Source organism: Ochlerotatus camptorhynchus, unplaced genomic scaffold (genome assembly GCF_037179485.1).
Source record: "Ochlerotatus camptorhynchus isolate MF236.1 unplaced genomic scaffold, CSIRO-AGI_Acam_v1.1 ptg000070l, whole genome shotgun sequence".
NCBI classification, from domain to species: domain Eukaryota; kingdom Metazoa; phylum Arthropoda; class Insecta; order Diptera; family Culicidae; genus Ochlerotatus; species Ochlerotatus camptorhynchus.
The window spans coordinates 2,168,400-2,187,980 of record NW_027040560.1 but is presented as its reverse complement, the minus strand read 5'-3'; the positions used below and the strand labels follow the sequence as shown (position 1 = coordinate 2,187,980).

Here is a 19,581-nt window from a genome sequence, read left to right as displayed (position 1 = left end):
ATTGAATATCAAAACATTCAATATGTTTATGTGGTAATTGGACGATCAACTTCACCCAACAATCCAACCCCTGCTCACCAACACATAACTAATTTCCCATGCAGACGCATGGTCCCCTACAAGCTAAATTCCATCTTCTTCCCCCCCCCCTCCCAAAAGCGACTTACCTGTCAACTCTGCACGAACTTTACCTTCGCTGAAATCTCATCTGTCTCACTTAGGACCAACCATCATCACGGTTCACACTGATCCGCACGATCGTGCCTAATGAAACTGTTTGCCCTGGTCGGTCGCTTTTCACACGGTTTTCCCGATGTCAGTCAGTCGATCGAGAATGGTGGCGATGTGCAGACGTGTTTTTGAATCCCGAAAAAAAGTGGTCTCCCGTGGCTACCACCTGCACGTGTCCTGCCCCCGCATTTACACTGCAACATAGTGTGTGTGTGTTTGTGTGCAAAACTCGCGCGCGATCAAGGCAGGCGCTCTAGGAAAAAAAAGTCACCACACCACGTGCCGCGTTCGATCCACACACAACGGTTGGCAAGGAAAATCTAGTGCGTTCCCCGTGATCGTATGTAGTCGTGAGGGTTGGTGATCATTTTCTCATTTTCATCGGGAGTGAGTGCGAGCGCTATCACACGATCACACCGTCCGTGGCTGCTGTTGGGGTGTGGGTAATTTTTCCTTTCATCGGAAAACCAAATATGAGTGCAGTTCAGTGTTGGACCGAGGGTGCGTAGCCAGTTTCCACCGAGCCGCGGTCGCGATTGCTTAGAATCTTTCAGTTTTCGGTTTCTGTCCGAGTTTTAATTTTCCGCTGCGAAATTAGCATAACCGGTTCAATTCTCTCTCACAGCAGCAGTACGGCGGGGCGACTTGATTGCATTTAATATTTTTATGGCATATCATCATCGACAGTGTAAATACAGTGATTCGAAATGATACTAGAAGAAGCGTTGATGTTGCTGATGATCGACAAGCTTTTTCTCTGCGAAAAACTTTAATTTTTACGCTTTTCCTAACAGAAATGAACTCCTCGATTGAACGAACAAACGCAAGACCCCGATCGGAGTAAGTGTGCAAAGTGAAACCGATACTTAAGTGTGCAAGATATTCAAGAAAATATCAGCAACGGAGTGAAAACTTCGGGTAAGAATTGCAGAAATCCTACCGAAGAAGACCTTTGGGAAGAGGAACGAGAAGAAGAAGAAGAAGAAGAAGAATAAGGAACGAAAACAGTGTTGTTGCGCGAGAACGGGAATAGGTAAAGTGGTCCCGTGTGCATTTTTTATTTTCAATCGTAGTAGACCGTGCCGCCGTTGAGAAGCGGTGTGTGAGGACAAAGTGTCTGGCCTACTGCTGGCACGGTGAGCACGTTGATGACGGGTGAGAAAAACAGACGACGATCGCAGCAGCCAGTGTCACCGAATGGAATCGAGTGTGTTTTTACTGTTGTTGTTGTTGTTGTTGTATGTAGGTAATCGAGGTTTTCCTCTGCACGAAAAATATTCGACTGTGTTGTGTTTATTTTGTCCATTGCGTTTGTTTTTGTCTCCGATACTTTTGCGTGGTGACAATTTACGTTTTTCTCGTGTTATGATGGATTGAAGTTTGGAAGATAAAAAATGCTTGATTTTGGTCGACTCAAAACACTTACGATCAATACGGTGAGCAGTGATAACGTGGCAATAGTTTGCTCAAACCTATTAATTTTAAGTAATTTTCAACTCAGCTGATGAAACCATGTATTTCTCGAAGCAATCGAAGATGATTTCAGTATGCAAAAAGGGCAATTTTTGCACCCCAAAATGCAGTTAGAATTAATTGCTGCTTATGTTGCCATTCCCATAACAAATATCCAGTGGCTGCCAGAATTATAGTGTCGAATTTTGAAAAGAAACATGAACATCAAGAAATTGTGAGTAGATTTTAAGGGAGTTCCGTGATTTTCATGATAGTTTCTAGAACTTGGAAAATAGCAGGAACCTCAGCGAAGGTCAGTTAGTAAACTTCTGAAACGCTTGGACATTTTATAGAAGTTTCATTATATTCAGGGAAGTTCCAAGTAATTCAAGGACGATCAGAAATCTCCAGAGCAGTTCCATTAATTTAAGGAAAATTACAGGAAGTTTAATGGGGTTCTTAGGAATTATGAGATATTCCTAGAATTCAGGAAACTCCATGGATGTCCAGAGAAGCTCAGGAAAAAATAGATTTTTTTTGGCGAAGATCAGTGAGCTTTTAAGAAGTTTCAAAAATGACGGAAACTTCAAGGAATATCAAGCAAACTTGACTTTTAAAATCTACCGATTCTTGTCAGGGAAGGGGAAGTCTAGAGAATTTAAGAGACATTCAGAAATTTGTCTGTTAGTCCCAATAACATAAGAAAAGTACATTTAACTTCAGGAAAGACACTATTGGGGAAACTCTAAAATGATGATGAATTTGTTTCCATAATTTTATGGCGGTTTCATGAGCTTCAAGAAAATTTGGAGAAATCGAGTTCCGTATGCTTTCGAGCTGTTTCGAGAATTGAAATGAACGTCACGGAAGATCATTGCAAAGCTATTAATTCATCTATCTATTAATTCATCTATCTCTTAATAGCGGAAAATTTTAGGAAGTTCCCAGATTTTCAAGAAATCCAGAGAACTTCAGAGATGTTTAAAAAACATCAGAATTTTGGCTTTTGGGAACTTCATCGAAGTCCAGAAATTTTAAAAGAATCTTGGAGAGAATTTCAAGAATCTTGGAGAAGTTCCGAGAACTTCAGGGAAGATCAGAGAACCTTACTATGGTTCGATTAATTTTAGGGAAATTACAAAAAAAAATAAAGAAGTTTGAAAAACTTGGAAATTTTTAGGAATTCAGAACGTTTCTAGAATTCCAGAAACATTGCGGGCAGCTTCAGAGATGATCGTTAGGGAAATTGAGGGAACTTTAAGAAAGTCCAGATAAGTTCAGGGAAATTTAAAGATTTCAAAGGAAGTACTTTGAGCATCGAAAACTTCGGAATAATTTCAAGGCAGTCCCATTCAGTGCTGTAAATTATCAAAATCAATTGAAACTTTTTGATGAAAATGAGAAAAGCAGCTATCCGCTGCCAAAGGGACTTCCTTCGAATAGGTGATATCAGTTTGCTTAGTTATTTGATGAAGGCATTGAACATTCTCATTTGAGGAACGAGTGTAACCAACACACAAACGGAGCTCTGGTCAACATTCCGGCGAAAAAGCTAAGCCATCCTGATATTGTGTTGACATTGACATTACATTTGCCTTACATTGATGCGACATCGGGTCGCCTTGTCTGTTTGGGACCATTTTGCTGGGTTTCTGCCTTACTCCACTGTCGCAATCAAATCCTAAGAGGAAGAAGAGACAATAGGGGGACTTAAATGAACTAATTTTCTGTCAAACGTGAACTAGCGCCTGATTGGTCGGGCGAACGTATAGAAACGTGAGAATTTTTACAACAGGGAATCTATTTTCTTGTATTTTGACAGTCGACTGCGTCGCCCATAATAAAATAGTTTTTGCACGGTCGTTTCCGCATTACGTCGAAAATAACAAAGGTAAACAAAGTCGAGCTATCAGTGTCAATCGATACTCCTGCTATTACCCTATATACTGTCCGAATATAGGATCACATCCCATTTTTGACGTAATCACCCTCCGATCAAAAGATTTTTCGATGATACTTAAGTCACCTGATTTCTATGGAGATGTCGTTTGTCTTAAGTAACAGCGCAGAGAAACCCGTGAAAAGTGTACGTTCGTCGTTTCGCTTTCTCATTATTAAAGTGAATAAATCGAACTGTTTGTTGCTAAGATGATTTCGGTGGTCCTAAAATGATGAATGGGCTGCACATAAGCATACGTGATTGATAATTCTCCCGAATATCCTGATAAATACCTGATCGCGCACGGGCGCACAGTGGTTGAAATCGGCATTTTTGTGGGCTTAGTTAATAGCTCCTTTATCATGAAATTAAGAGATATGGTGTCTTCAGAGAAGTGTTTCAATATGTTACTGCGCTTCTTTTGATTTTTTTAGTTAAAAGATTAATCCCCCTAAAAGTGAGATCGAAAATTTATTTTTTCAACTATTCAAGATACAGTGTTGGTGGCTTCAACAAAGTTGTAGAAAATTTCTTTTGAAAGAACTTTGCTGAATATGTTTAATTAATATATGTTTTACTTTTCAAGATATGTGACGTTTATTGCCGACAGTCCCTCAAAAATGGTTTTCTCATCATAACTTTTTGGTCTACATTTTTACGGCTTTGCTATGTTCTAGTAAGTTGTAGATAATAACAAAATACACAATATTGTACATTACCGCATTGCAGTATTTGAAGAAGCGCAGTAACATACTGAAACACTTCTCTGAAGACACCATATCTCTTAATTTCTTGATAAAGGAGCTATTAATTAAGCGCACGAAAATGCCGATTTCAACCACTGTGGGGCGGGATCCCTACGTTGTGTTTTTGTGATACGGATTGATTAATTATAAACAACACCGATTGCTTTGCCGTCCTGCCATGGCGGAGGCATACGAGATACTGTTGTATTGTTTATTTGTTTTGTATATTGTAGTGGAACAGTGGGTAGGGCAGTTGCACATATAGATGACTTTACACAAACAATACCATTTAAATTAGGGAACTTGAGGGGGCCACCAAACGACGTATAATAACTTATGACTCAAAAACCAGTATTTTTTTAAATTAAAGCTGGCGATCTGCTTTGTATGATTAAAACCCTGCTCAATATGTTAAACATTGCTACCACTATGAGATTATATGTGTTCAATTGGAAATAGGAATAACTTTTCGGTCATCAATACAAAACTTTATTTTTCTCGGATCGGTGCGAATGTAACTTTCGACATAATGAAAATTTGCTCTCAAATGATAGTGAGTCACTCATTTACTGTGACGATGAGGTTCAATTGAGAAAAGGGCTCTTCAAATGATCGGCATGAGAGAATTTGTTTTCATACAATTTATTGGATGGTTGTATTGGCTAATCTTCAATTGAATGATATGAAAATTAACAGCACTTCCCATTAACTTCAGGAAATTGTATAGCTTCTATGAAGTTTGAAGGCCTTCCAGTGAACGTCAAGAAAGTCCAGATAATGTAAGAGAATCTAGAGAATTTCACAATTGTTTACATAATGTTAGGGCAGTTACGTGAACTTCAGCACAGTTCCGAGAACTACGTCCCAGATAGTTTTATGGCTAGCTGAATGCAGGCATGTTTTAGTCATATGTGAGTGTCAGTTTGGTAGAACTGAATTGTATGTACATGCAGGTATAAATAAGTTCTTATATTATAATTAAGGGCGCTCCTGAATGGGGACGCATGGCTTTGGGGTGGCCAGGGCGTGCGCATATAACAAATCAGTGTGTAACCAGCTCTAAATTTACCACCAGGACAGTAACTAATATCATAATTGGATTCTCCCGGTATTCTCCCCGGAAATAGCTTGAATTTTCTTGAAAACTCCTTTGGTGTTGTCCTCAAAATTCCCAGATTCCCTTCAGAATTTTCTTGGAGTTCTCCTCTGCATTACCTTGGAATTGTAGTCTGAGCTTCTTTGGATTTCTCTTCAGATTGTATACATGTATGTGGGAAGATCGAGTAGCCCCTCGGTGTAACTTGCGAAAAATTCAGTTCTCACCCAACCGTTACACAAAGTGTCTCGCGTGTGCGCGTTGTATTAATTAATTTGATAATAAAGTTACTTTTTCCGATATTCTCTCAACTCTAAACCCTTCCGTCTTACATGGGGGCTCGTCCGGGAAGGAGAGTTGTTGAGACAGTGAACGCGATGTGATTTAATTTCGCTTAAATTAATCACAAGAAGTACGACGCAAATCGCATTCAAGATGGCGGAACAAATAGACCTATTATGTGAGACGTTCACGAAGGTCGGAATCATGCGAGAGTGCGAAAAACGAGGATTGCCGAGCACCGGCAATAAAAAGGCTATGGCGAAGCGGATCATCGATCATGACGCGACGATGACTGCTATCGAGGAAGAAAAGGCAGACGATGATGGTGTTCGTGTCACCAAAGGCGAGGTGAAGGACAACAGCCAACATGACGATGATTCCGAAGGAGAAAACGACGACGAGAGCCGAAATACTGCCGACGAAGAGGACGCACTCACCGACGACGACGGTGACAGTGACGACGCGGAATTCTTTACACCAAAAACGAAGACGGCGAGAACGACGTCAACACCGAAGCCAGCCAGACGCCCATCCCCGGAGCAACGACCGTACTCGTTTCGGGATGTTGAAGACAGTATTGAGGCTTTCGGAGCCGACGAGGGACAGGATGTGAAGATGTGGATGAACCAGTTTGAGGCTATGTCGAAAACGGCTTGCTGGAACGCCGACCAGAAGCTGATTATGTGCCGAAAGAAGTTGGTTGGCACAGCACGACGATTTGTGTTTTCCCAACGCGATATGACGACGTTCCGAAAGGTGAAAGATGCCCTGATTCGTGAGTTTTCTCCATTCGTACGAGCGAGCGACGTACACCGTACGTTGGCTGGACGCAAGAAGAAGCCTACGGAATCAACACGCGATTACATTTATGAAATGCAACGGATTGCCCTGCCGATCGACCTCGACGAAGCTAGTGTGTGTGAATACATCGTCGATGGCATAACGAACGACGAGTTTCATCGATCCCTGCTGTACGGAGCACACACCGTCCGAGAGCTGAAGGCGAAGTTGCTGAATTTCGAGAAGGCGCAGAAAAAAGCCGAACCGAAGCCGAAGTTTGACGACGCCGCCGGCAGGAAGAAAGAACGTCAAAAGCAGGACTCGACGAAACAAAGCAGCAAATCTGAAGCGAAGAGGCGTTGCTTCAATTGCGGTGATGCTTCCCACGTTGCGAACGAGTGCCCTCAGAAGAGTGACGGACCGAAGTGCTTCGGGTGTAATTCTTTCGGTCATCTGTCAAAGGACTGCAGCGCGAAGAAGAAAGACGGTGATAAAAAAGCAGCTTCGAAAGTAAACGTGCTGCAAAACGTAAACATTGGCAAACCACGTGTGATGATCAAGTTGTTCGGTCGCGAAATTTCTGCGATTATCGATACCGGGAGTGAACTATCGTTGATCCGTAAAGATTTGTGGAAGGAGCTGTCGAAAACCGGTGCACGTATGGAAAAGTCGACAATGAAAGTGCGCGGGTACGGCGGGGAAGTGAGCGTTGTTTGCGGAGAGGCAAATCTCAATGCCGTCATTGAAGATGATGATTATGTGATTCGTTTCTACGTTGTGCCGGTTGACGCGATTGACATGCAGCTTCTGATTGGAATGGATTTCCTTAATGGTGTTGATTATTCGATCACACCTGACGGTGCGCGAGTGAAGAAGTATCCACCGATAACCGAAGAATCGGAACAGTGCGAAGCCAAGTGGATTCGTCGCGTTGAAGAGTTCGTAGGGGAAAATGAAATAACGGTCCCGTATCAGTATCGCGACGAAGTTGTGGAAATAGTTGAGAACTATAAGCCGAAGGATTCAGTGGTTGCAGCAAACAAATTGACGATTAACTTGAAGGATAATGATGTCGTTTGTGAAAATCCACGGCGCTTGGCCCAGCTGGAAAAAGATGTGGTGAAGAAGCAGGTTGGTGAATGGATTGAAAATGGAATAATCCAGCCATCCGAAAGTGAGTACGCGAGTCCAGTTGTGGTCGTTCCGAAGAAGGACGGGTCATATCGTGTATGTGTCGACTACCGCGAGATAAACAAGAAGGTTGTGCGTGACAAATTCCCGATGCCGAACGTAGAGGAACAAATCGATCGGCTGTCGGATGCCCGTGTTTATACCACGCTCGATTTGAAGAATTCGTACTTTCATGTGCCGGTAGATGAAAATAGCCGGAAATACACCGCGTTCGTAACTAGTGACGGACAATACGAGTTCCTTCGCGCTCCTTTCGGATTGTGTACCAGTGGTAACGCGTTCGGTCGGTTCATCGCGACGGTGTTCAAGGATTTGATTAACGATGGAACGGTTATGGCGTTTGTGGACGATGTAATAATCCCGTCCGAAAATGAAGAAGAAGGACTAAAAGTGTTGAAGCGAGTGTTGGAAGTAGCAGCGAATGCCGGGCTGCAGTTTAACTGGAAGAAGTGTGTATTCCTTCAGCGTCGTGTCGAGTATCTCGGCTACACCATTCACGATGGCCAGGTGCAGCCAGCTCCTGCGAAGGTTGAAAAGCTTTTGCAGTTCCCGCAGCCGTCAACAGTAAAGCAGCTGCAACGTTTTTACGGATTAGCCAGCTACTTCAGGAAGTTTGTTCCGGCGTTTGCAAGTATCGCTCGTCCGTTGTCAGGTATGTTGAAAAAGGGAAATTCTTTTCATTTTGACGATGTAGCGGTGAAAGCCTTCAACCGTATCAAGGAGATCCTTGCAAGCTTCCCGGTGTTGCGCATTTTTCACCCTGACGGCGAGATTGAAGTTCATACCGATGCCAGCAAGGAAGCGTTGGCAGGTATCCTGATGCAACGAGCGAAGGATGATGGGAAGTTCCACCCCTGCTATTTCTACAGCCGTTTGACCAGCGGCTCCGAGAAGAATTATCATTCATTCGAGCTGGAGACGTTAGCTGTTGTGGAATCCGTGAAGAAATTTCGGTGTTACCTGCTAGGTCATCGGTTCAAGATCGTTACGGATTGCATGGCCTTTAAGGATTCCATGTCCAAGAAGAAGTTGAATGCTCGAATTGCACGGTGGGTAGTAGACTTAGCCGAATTCGACTTCGAAGTGGAACATCGTCGAGGAGAGAAGCTGCCTCACGTGGATGCGCTCTCGCGAGCAAGTGTAATGGTCGTGTCTGCACCGATTGTCGCAAAGGTGCGTGCGGCACAGAACAACGACGACGAAGCGAAGGCGATTTCAGCTGCGCTGGAACAAGGTGATAAATCCAGCAACTGCAGTGTCTACAATGGTGTCCTGTACGAAGGTGATGGCGAGTCCAGGCGGTTGTACGTACCGGAATCTATGGCGGCCGAGATCATCCAATCGGCTCATGAACAGGGTCATTTTGGAGTTAAGAAGACGAAGGAGCGGATCAGTGCCGATTACTTCATATCAGGAATCGAAGAAAAGGTCAAGCGTTGCATTGCAACATGCGTCGCTTGCATCGTAGGTGAAAAGAAAAGAGGGAAGCCTGAGGGAGAGTTACATCCGATCCCAAAGGGCGACGTTCCGTTGGATACCTTTCATGTCGACCATCTGGGACCGATGCCGTCAACCAGGAAGGCGTACAACTATATCCTGACGGTCATCGACGGCTTTACCAAGTTCGTATGGCTATTCCCGACGAAGTCAACGACCGCTGAAGAAGCCATCCGGAAGCTACGAATCATCACCGATACCTTCGGTAACCCGAGAAGGATTATATGCGATCGAGGAGCAGCTTTCACATCGGGGCTGTTCACAAGATTCTGTGAGGATGAGAACATCGAGCTTCATAAGATTGCCACTGGCGTTCCCCGAGGCAATGGGCAAGTGGAACGAGTTCATAGAATCATTATTCCGATGATCGCCAAGATGTCCGTCGATAGACCTGAAGAGTGGTTCAAGCAAGTTACTGCCGTTCAGAAATGCTTGAATAGTAGTTGGCAGAGAGCGATTGAAATGACACCCTTCCAATTATTGACCGGCGTAAAGATGCGCACCAAAGAGGACCAAATTCTTCATGAACTACTGCAGAAGGAGTTACAAAGTACCTTCGAGGAGGAAAGGAGTGAGCTGAGGAAGATTGCACAGGAGGGTATCCAGAAGATGCAAGAGGAAAATCGTAAACATTACAATCTACGCAGGAAGCCGGCTGAGAAGTATCAAGTTGGAGATCTAGTGGCGATACCGAAAACCCAATTTGGTATTGGTCAGAAGGTGAAGCCAAAGTTCTTTGGACCGTACGAGATCACCGCTGTACTCCCCAACGATCGTTACGAAGTACGGAAGATAGACGACGAGACCGAAGGACCGAAGAAGACATCATCTGCTGGCGACTGTATCAAGCCGTGGGCACTTCCGGGTCGGAAGTAGTGTCAGGAGAGGCCGTGTGGAAAGATCGAGTAGCCCCTCGGTGTAACTTGCGAAAAATTCAGTTCTCACCCAACCGTTACACAAAGTGTCTCGCGTGTGCGCGTTGTATTAATTAATTTGATAATAAAGTTACTTTTTCCGATATTCTCTCAACTCTAAACCCTTCCGTCTTACATGTATTTACAATATAGCTCCTACGGTTTGGCAGTGGCATTATGGATAAAATCTCCCTGCAATCATGTCTCAGGGGAAGACAGGCTAAGACCGCTACCCGCAATAAATTTAGCAGCTCAAAATGAGCAAGAAATTTCCAGGGGGAACGACACTTCAAGATTATCACATTTTTACCCAAATCTATCATAAAATTTTCAACGTGCACAAAATTTCAATCCATCAAATCTATTCTTTCTATTCCCAACTTATCCCTTCTGCATGCACACAAATTATCAAGCAAGCCGTGCAGCTTCTCGCAGTTTTTAGGTCGACCGCGAAGCACTCTGTCATAATCGCTGTCAGTTTTCAACGATCTCATTAAAATAAACGATGGACCACTCGTTCATAATCGGTCACGGGGACAAAAGCATCATGAAGGAGACGGTAACGCACATCCACTTTCCGGGCTTAAAACGATTGAATCCGACGGAGACGAGCAACCAGGTGTCGGTGTAAAGTAGCTTGGAAGGTGCCAAACTGCTGATCCTAGCCCCGGGAAAAGCCTCCCCGGACAATGGAACCGAACTCGTCCCAAGTTGTACTCTTGGGTTATGAGTTTGGAGAAGGAAGCCGCCCGCTGGCTGATGGAATTTCTGTGCGTGAATTTTGCGAATCGAATTCCCGTCCAAATAGAACTGGAATATTAACCGGAACCTAGTGATCCATCGCCACCAGCCGTACCTTCTTACTTTAAGGAGAATATTTAATGAAACACTTGTTTTTCTTCCGCTGCGCCTATATAGAAACGGGCAAGTCTGACAGCCACCAAATCTGAGAATAAATCATTTGTTATTTAATACAATCATGGAAAACACATTTTGTTGCTGGACACATCGACTTACATTTGAAAATGGTCTAAAATGTTGATTTTTCATAATTAATATTTTGTGATTCGCATTAACTTAAGAACGTCTGGACTGAGGAAAAAAGTTCATCTAACCAAATTTAACAGAAATTATGCGAAAATCTAAATAAATTATTATTTTACTAAAAAAAATGTGCAATTTCGTTATATTTTAAAAATCAATAAAAACTTTAAAAATACAGGAGCTACCAGCTCCCACTTTTCATCAAATTTTACAGTATTACCTCAGTTTTTTTTACAGAAGAAATATAAAAATTAAAGTGGGGTGTTTTGAGAAATTCAACGTTTTGTGTGTTTTTTTACCATGAATTTACATATTTTTTTTCCTTGATTTGTTTTCCGTCGATCTAATTTTTCGTGCTGAAACAGAACGGGTCCAAATTTTGATTTTAGGAAAAGTAAGCAAAGTAGTTTCTGGCAGCATTAAAACGTCAATTTGTTTACGTTTATCACATACGGCCGATTCAAAACGCACTCCAGACTTATCCTCTTTGCGTTCAGACTCGTATCCCTCTGAAATTTTTTTACACCGCTCACATCCATTCCATCCCATGATCCATTCCAATTTATTTTTTTCTATCCTTGCTCTATTTTCGTCAAGACGACAGTCAATTATGTTTTCCCCGAAAATCCCAAATAATGATTAAAGTGAAAAATGCATCCAAATGAGTGTCGTTCCCCCTGGAAATTTCACATTTTGCTATGCTACATATGAATCATTTATCTATGGACAAAAATTGTAAAATTTTCTGCTTCATCACATGATTTATGCTTGTTCATCAATTTTTGGAACGATCAAAAAATACTCGTTCTTTTACAAGTGGGGTAAGTCGGACCATGACGGATTTTACGATCAAAGCAGCCATATCATGGAGCATGTCAAATAATGTTAAACTGACAATAAGGTCTCTGAAATCAATTTATGATATATACCATGACATCTGGCCGTATTGGTATCGGTTCCTGGGGTCCCGGAATCTGTTCCTTTAGGCCATAGTATAATGTAGACTATTTGAGGTGATTCTTTTGACATATAGCCACATTGGTATCAGTTCCAGGGCTCCGGAATTCGATTCCGCGAATCTCGGAATACACTACACGGTTGGGATAGTTATTGTTTAGAATTTAATATCATACATCAAATCATAATAAAATGTGAGTATAAGGCCATATAAAACAGATCCAAATGTATTCAATGACATATGACCACATGTGGTCCCGGAACTATGTACAATACGTGATAAGAATATTCAAGGCAAACGAATTAGGCTCCATGCTAAATAGCAATACCACGATAAGATGAGGTCAATGAAATTTATTAGAGATAATTATTTCGACATTTGGTCACTTTGGAACCGGTGGAAATGGTATATACCATAAATTGATTTCAGTGACCCCATTGTCAGTTTGACATGATTTGGCATGCTCCATGATATGACTGCTTTGATCGTAATAATGTTATAACAAACCCTATATTGGAATTCACGGAACCGAATTCCAGAACCCCGGTACCGATGTTAACTGGCCAATTGTCACCGGATACACCTTAAATGATCTTCATTTGTTTGATTATACCTATTTGGCATGATTTGAAATGATGCATGAGACGGCTTTCAGAAATATTACTATGTTTTATAGATCCTGGCTCCATAACTCCCGGACTCGATGATAACGTTGCCAGACATCGTAGAAACATCTAAATTCATTCGTACATTGGTATTATTCAATGCACCAGATAACCAATTCGTCAGACAAAAAATAGCATTTGTTCATACTTGTGGAAAAAAAAACCGGAAAAAACAGACAAATTTGCATCTCTCAAATACGGGGAGGGGTCTAGCGGGGCGTTACCTATGTCAAAAGCTAGAATTATTATTTTCATTTCAGTTTCACTCCAAGTCATTTCGCAATTAAGAACTTTTAGACTTTTACCATAAAGGTAACTTTAAGACTAGTAGGTCCCGAAGAAACGTGCTCAACTTTTTGGCTCAACTCTGGTATTATCTTCGGTCCCAAGCTAATCGATGCACCCATCGAAACATAGGAAAAGCCACGAATCCCTCATTCTATCAGTCAAGCTTTCATAGCAAATCGAAACAAACATAGTGTAGTTCTAGAATTTTGACTAGAATGGGCTACGTTGAACGATTTGCTTGGGACCAATAGGCTAGTCAAGTAGTGAGCCAATTTAAAATCGTTAGTTTTCACCGGTTGGTACAGCCCCGGGACGGGACTTGACAATCGAGTTTCTCACTCTTCTTAAAGTTTTTGAAGAAGAGTTTCTACCGCAGTTTAGCAGCTTGTACATCATTTTTGCTCAACACATTAAAAACAACCATAAACAAACCACAATGTCCATCGCTTTACACACGCAGTGCACTAAATTTTTCAACTTTCCTTTCGCAAATATAAACAATTAACACTGCCAGCCAGATTGATGCGATCCCTCTGTCCTTTTTATTCCACGATTGTTACTGTCAAATCGACCAATCAGAAACTGGCTCTGATTTGACAGCAAATTGGCTCGAAATCGCTATTCGATTGTCAAGTATCGTCCCAGGTACAGTCTATTGAAGGAAACAGGTACCAACAAACGTCAGAAAACATTGTTTGTTCATCAAAAAGTTTTATATTTTTTGCTTTCAAAACTAGATCTTGAAAGCCCCACCGAACGAGAATTTTGCTTTAATTTATTTATTGTTTTGAAGCTTCATAAGTTCGGGGCTACAAGGTGTTTCAGAGTGATAAAAACATAGTTGAAGATGCTAAGCGTCAAATAACTATGTAAATCCAAGGGGTAGGTCACTCCGCACACCAACCTTGGGTCATCTTTTTTGTCAGTGTGCCGCAAGTGTGCCGATTGTGGCGATAATAGAACAAGCTCCTATTGTTTGTAAAAAACCCAACCCGGAAACCCGGTATTTCTGACACCTTGAATGTTTTGGTTTGAAATCGCAAGGATAAATCGGAGATAAATCGGTAGATGATGCTCAAATTCCGAGTATTCGTTCGCCAAACGATTGACGATGACGCGGGAAGTGGCGGGTGTGTGAAATTTTTCTTGTGTTCATAGGATAATAAAAATCCTCAAAGGCAGACCAGAAACCTAGCCTTTCGTGACGATCAACTGCCTCTTTCTTTCGAGCCCACGCTAGAACCTACATTTCGGATTTATATCTGTGAACCGAGAAGTGAACTGCTGGTCTGAGTTCCTCTGGTACACGGATAGAAATCTCCTTATACCCTTTGGCAAATTTCTATTGCTGATTATTGATAAAATGTATAAGTCAACTAATAAGCAGACGCCTTGCAAAAAGTTAATGAAGATCATGTGTCAAATGAAATGCATAAGCGGTCACACATACCTTTTATGCATTCTTATATGACCTATTTGGTTTGTCTTATGGAATGTATAAGACTGATGTTTTGGCAAAAATGTATAAGTGAAACACATGAATAAAATAATTGATTTTCGTTTCGTGTATATTCAATTAGGCATGTTCCTGAATATACAGTCAAACAGCACGTAATGTTGTGAACAGCTACAATCACAGCTGTCCAGAGTGCTCCCATTCGATTTTCAATAATCCAATTCCTCCGAGATTATACGGAAGGAGTGCCGATGGATGCGCCCAAGCTGTGCCGAATCTAATTTCGGCACAATGTGCTGAGTGACTTACCCCTTGATGTAAATCGTTAACTTCACGCAGAAGTAATAGAAACAAAATAGTTAAAGATAAAAACATGTTGTTAATCTTTTCTGTATTGATTATTGGTAAGAATCTTGTGGATTTCATATAGAACTGGCTGTGGTCCCTCTTACCCCGCCGGGCGTTTTTACCCCGTCTTCCCCTATGACTAGAAGAAGCTTGAATCCGGGAGTTAAAGGTGATAGCTCTACCGCAGATCCAATAGTCCGTTTCAAGAACGCTAGCTATTTTCACACACGGTAAGTTCATGCTAATAAACCACTGATAATGTATTGAAGCTTTCAACCTAGCAGAAGTGCAATTTCCTTGATCGACGCGTATTTAATGAGCATTAGTTATTTTTTTCAATATAACTTACTGCGGAACAAACTGCTGTCTTCCGGAAATCCACTACTCGCCAGCAACTGAAAGAAGGGGGACTCTATTTGGTCACCGTCGCGGAATCTACTTATAAAACCCCTTTCCGTTCGAACCGTATTTTCCATACAAAAACAGGTATTTTTTTGCATGGGAAATACGGTTCGAATGAAAACAAGAATATGGGTGATAATTTCGCTACACAATTTTTACAATTCCGCTTCACATTATTGCCAATTCAGAGATGCATTTAGCGTCAGATTATCAGCTTTAATAGCATGCTGTGGATGTCAGTTACGTCGAATTATTTTTCCTGAAACAGCAATATAAATTATTTCAAACTTGAATTCAATTTTACACGACCAAAATCACGCAGCAAAACAAAAATACGTCAGTTTAGTATCGTGGCACGCGGTCTACTTCGATCTCTTCTTTGGATGTCTCTTCAAATTTCCCTAAAACTATCCTCTGAATAAACCTGATCTTCGTTGAAGGTCATTTCACCGCCTCGGCCAATCAATCGACAATTTCGGCGATTATTATACTGACAACACTTTTTACAAGTAGGGTACTACAACAGTCACGCATCTAACCCTAAGTCGCTGACTGAATCGTGTAAAGAAATTATCTCAATAGACGCCCAGCGACGATTTCCAACACTAATAGCACCTCATTAGAGTACTAATTTGACTTACCAAATCGAGTACATCGCCTTTCTCTCGAAATTTCGATTTCCGATCGATTCGGCACCAGCAGCGGAAAACTCGCCGCCCAAAGCAAGAGGTTAAGTGCACTTAATTGGGTGTCACGGCTGACTGTCACGAGACTTTTTGGTTATCGTCACAAAATTATATCCGATCCCACCGACCGACCAGTCCCAAAACATCGAAAATTTGCTATGATCAGCATCGCGCGAAGAGTGTAACGTCGACTTTCAGCCTACTTCGTTCGATCCCGTGATGGAATGTCGGTTTTCCACCAAACTACTCGACGTGGACGACGACATTGGTTAGATCATAAAGTTAATTAAATATTCCCCTATATTAACCGAGTGACATATTTTACGTTTTTCAAATGCCAATGGGTGAGTATACCCTTCTCGCTTTCAGCACCCATAAGTGTTCTTATTTTTGTGCCGTTCGCCCATGGAAAAGAGGAGAAAAATAGAAACCCATATATCTAAATCGGGCGAAAATCACACATTTTCCGATGGCGATTTTTCATCTGCTGACTCCAGAAAGCAAAAAAAAAAAAACAGTTGGAAAATTCCGGCAGATGGTCCCAAATATCCGCTACCAGACGGGCGGGCGAATGGATCGACGGTTTTCGTATCGTATGTATTGTCTGGCTGAGTCACTCTTCCTCTTTTTGCCAGACTTTTGCCAATAAATATGCGACGCCCGTTGAACCGTGGCGATACCGCGGTCGAACGTCCTTGAAAAATTGCCATAAATTTGTTTTTGACTTTGTGTGGTGGCGGCTTCTTTTGGATGATGATGATGATTCTCTTACATTTGTTTTCGCTTTTCTGGGGGAGAAAAGAAACAGCACACCGCGGTTGATGACGACGGCGGATCAAGCGTCTCCATTGGAAAATGGCTGATGAAGATGCTTCGCGTCGTGATCCAACTCAACTGTTGATGGTTTCCTTTTTTTTGAGAAAGTCAAAGCGACTGGATCTAAACAATTTGGCCGTTTAAAAAGGCGTACTAGATTAAATGTTACAACTGATTTTCGACAGTCGGTAGATGTAAACAAATTCCGTGATACAGTCATCATTCGCTGGTTGGGACGCAACCTCATCCCATCTATCGAATGCTATTCACTAGTTAGGATTACTCTCAAGTAACACCCAATTAGTGAACTGTACTGTACTGTAGTTGCAGTCTGTTATAAATGAACACAAAGCGCGTGCAAATCACTGTCCCGCCGTTTTGCATATATGCAAGTTATATAAATTGAGGAGGCGAGAGCAAAAAAAAACACATGACACATGCACATTTTTACTCGATATCAGCACGGCGGTGGTCGTCGTCTGCTCACTTGGTCATCGTCGTTAGCCGGCTTGTTGAGAGGTAGTCAACACAAAACCGGTCGTCGTAGGAGCCATGTGCTCCAGTGATCGCTTCATTATTTACTACTATTGTTGTTATTACATCAAGAGAGTGCAACAGACCGGTCAAGAATGCGTGTTATAGCATATGTTTCTATTTATCTGGAATCACAGCACTATCAGCAGGTCAGTGATGTAGTGGAGGCAGCTATCCAGGGCAGCTAAAAAATGTGATCGTGAGTGTAGTGTTTTGGGTGGAAGAAAAATCGATCGAAAATCAAAACCCAGTGCCTACTGCGAGCATTCTCTATTTCTACGTCAAGTGAAACAACCGGTGATAAGTGCTTTCCGTAACCATGGAGAAGGTGAAAGCTCACCGAAAACGATCTTCCGAGAGTAAACGGGAGAATCTCCCGACGCCACCACCAGATCCGACGTTGGGACTCAGTTCCGGTACTGCAATGCCTTCCCCTACTAGTGCGGAAAGTTCACAAGAACCATTCGCGTACAGTAGCTTAGAGAGCGATCCCTTCAAGCGCCTTTTTACGTACAATGAGCGCGAAAGCCATTTTCTGAAGCTCCTATGTGATAGTGAAACTAATTCTAGTCTAAACAGGATACTGCATTCTCCGGTTGGTAGTGGCGGGGAAGGAGATTCCAATGCGGGACCACCACCAACACCACCACCACCACTACCACCACAGCCACCACTCAAGATCGAAGGGACCGAAACGGCTTTCGATTCACCAAATGATTTCCTCATGCTACTGAGCCGTACGGGACCTTCCGTAGCAGCGGCACTTTCCACCAAAGGAGCCCTCGATCAACTCGATCGGCTACACGATCTCATCAAGCAACTACTGATGCTACAGGAGCAGAACATGCGAATGCACTGGCAACTGAAGAATGTCGAAACGCTGCGAAAGCTGAAGCTGATGCAAAATTCGGTAAGCTTGTATGCAGGGTTGCACGCAAAACGTTGTTTTCTCTTAAACGGTAAACTTTAAATTTCAGATGAACAAAGACCCAGAAGCATTTTTGGTTACTGCACAACAGGATGACAATTCTGATACTGACCTGCTGGATAACGAAATCGAACAAAACCTGGCTTTGTTGGAGACGATTCTGGCGGCTGGGAACACTGCCAGCAGTAAACGCAGTAGTTCGAAAAGGTAAATCATGTGATATTTCTAACTCTTTCCGAGCCACTTTTTCATGCATCAAAATTTTCGAAGAATGAACTGATATTATTATTATTATACATAGGCATTTATTAATTTCAATTAAGTTAGGACACCCCGTCAGATTCCAATGAAACTTTGTGGGTTCAAAGACTTTGTCCACTTAAAGGGTGAATCGAGCTAAAAGTAGTCAATTCAAATATAGTACATTTCTGTTTAGCGTGCATTTGAAAAACAAAAGTTGATTTACGAAGGTCTGTGTCTACGAAATCTCATGTAATTTTTGGTTTTGGAATTGTGCATTCAGTTTTTAAGATGGCTATCAAACAAGAGAACCAATTAAAATCTTTGTTTGTGAAGGCTGCTCGGAAAAAAAATCCGTTCCCATATTCGTGAACGGCAGCTGTGAACCATAGTTTGCGCGTAAAAGAAAATGTAACTCGTGAACTATAGAGCCGTGATTCTGGTTTACGAATATGGACACGGATTTTTTTTGCGAATGATTTTCAACAGCTGTATTGGCCTGATCTCGTGTCTTGTCATTGCGGTAAAATTACGTGAAAATTGTATGAAATCAAAAACGTTGTTGGTGTAGCCAAAGTTCATTATACACTGTTAAAATTTAAAAGATTGTTTTTATGTGTCCCAATCATGAATTTTTGCAATGTGATAAACAAATGATATATATGTGTCGGACACCTAAAAGCCATATGTGTATGCGTACATATGTGTACACATAAAAGCCATGTGTAAGCACACATACTATTCATTTGACTCATAAATTTCATGTGTACTTCAGGGTGGATTCTGTTTATGTGTGGTTACATGAAAATCATGTGGAATTTTACATGGAAATTCGTCAATAAAAATGTGTGGAATTCTATTAGTGTACTTCGGCCATTTAAAAAAATATTGAACAATCATCAAGATATAGCTCAAGAACGGTCCAGAAAAAGTTGATAATATGAAAAATGATGTCAAATTACTTAATTTAACAATAAAATAAGGTTGTGCCAAACTTAATAGAAGGGGTCAACCGTTAAGTCCGTGGGTTATTAATCAACGACTGAATCAGTATGTATTGATCATTTGGATTCTGGCTCAGGTTCTGG

At 41.8% G+C, this 19,581-nt stretch overlaps 1 protein-coding gene across 11 annotated transcripts in view; it reads left to right on the top strand.

Moving 5' to 3' along the window:
* The first annotated feature begins 505 nt into the window (after nt 1-505).
* LOC135697409 (uncharacterized) overlaps nt 506-19,581 on the top strand; it is a 96,804-nt gene continuing 77,728 nt past the window's right edge. For 3 of the 11 annotated variants that reach the window (XM_065217064.1, XM_065217063.1, XM_065217054.1), the window contains exons 1-3: nt 946-1,264; nt 17,463-18,235; nt 18,303-18,460. In XM_065217064.1, the coding sequence (XP_065073136.1) occupies nt 17,645-18,235; nt 18,303-18,460 (749 nt within the window). In that variant the 5' untranslated portion in view covers nt 946-1,264; nt 17,463-17,644. The other 8 variants (XM_065217055.1, XM_065217057.1, XM_065217056.1 and 5 more) reach the window with 8 other exon arrangements.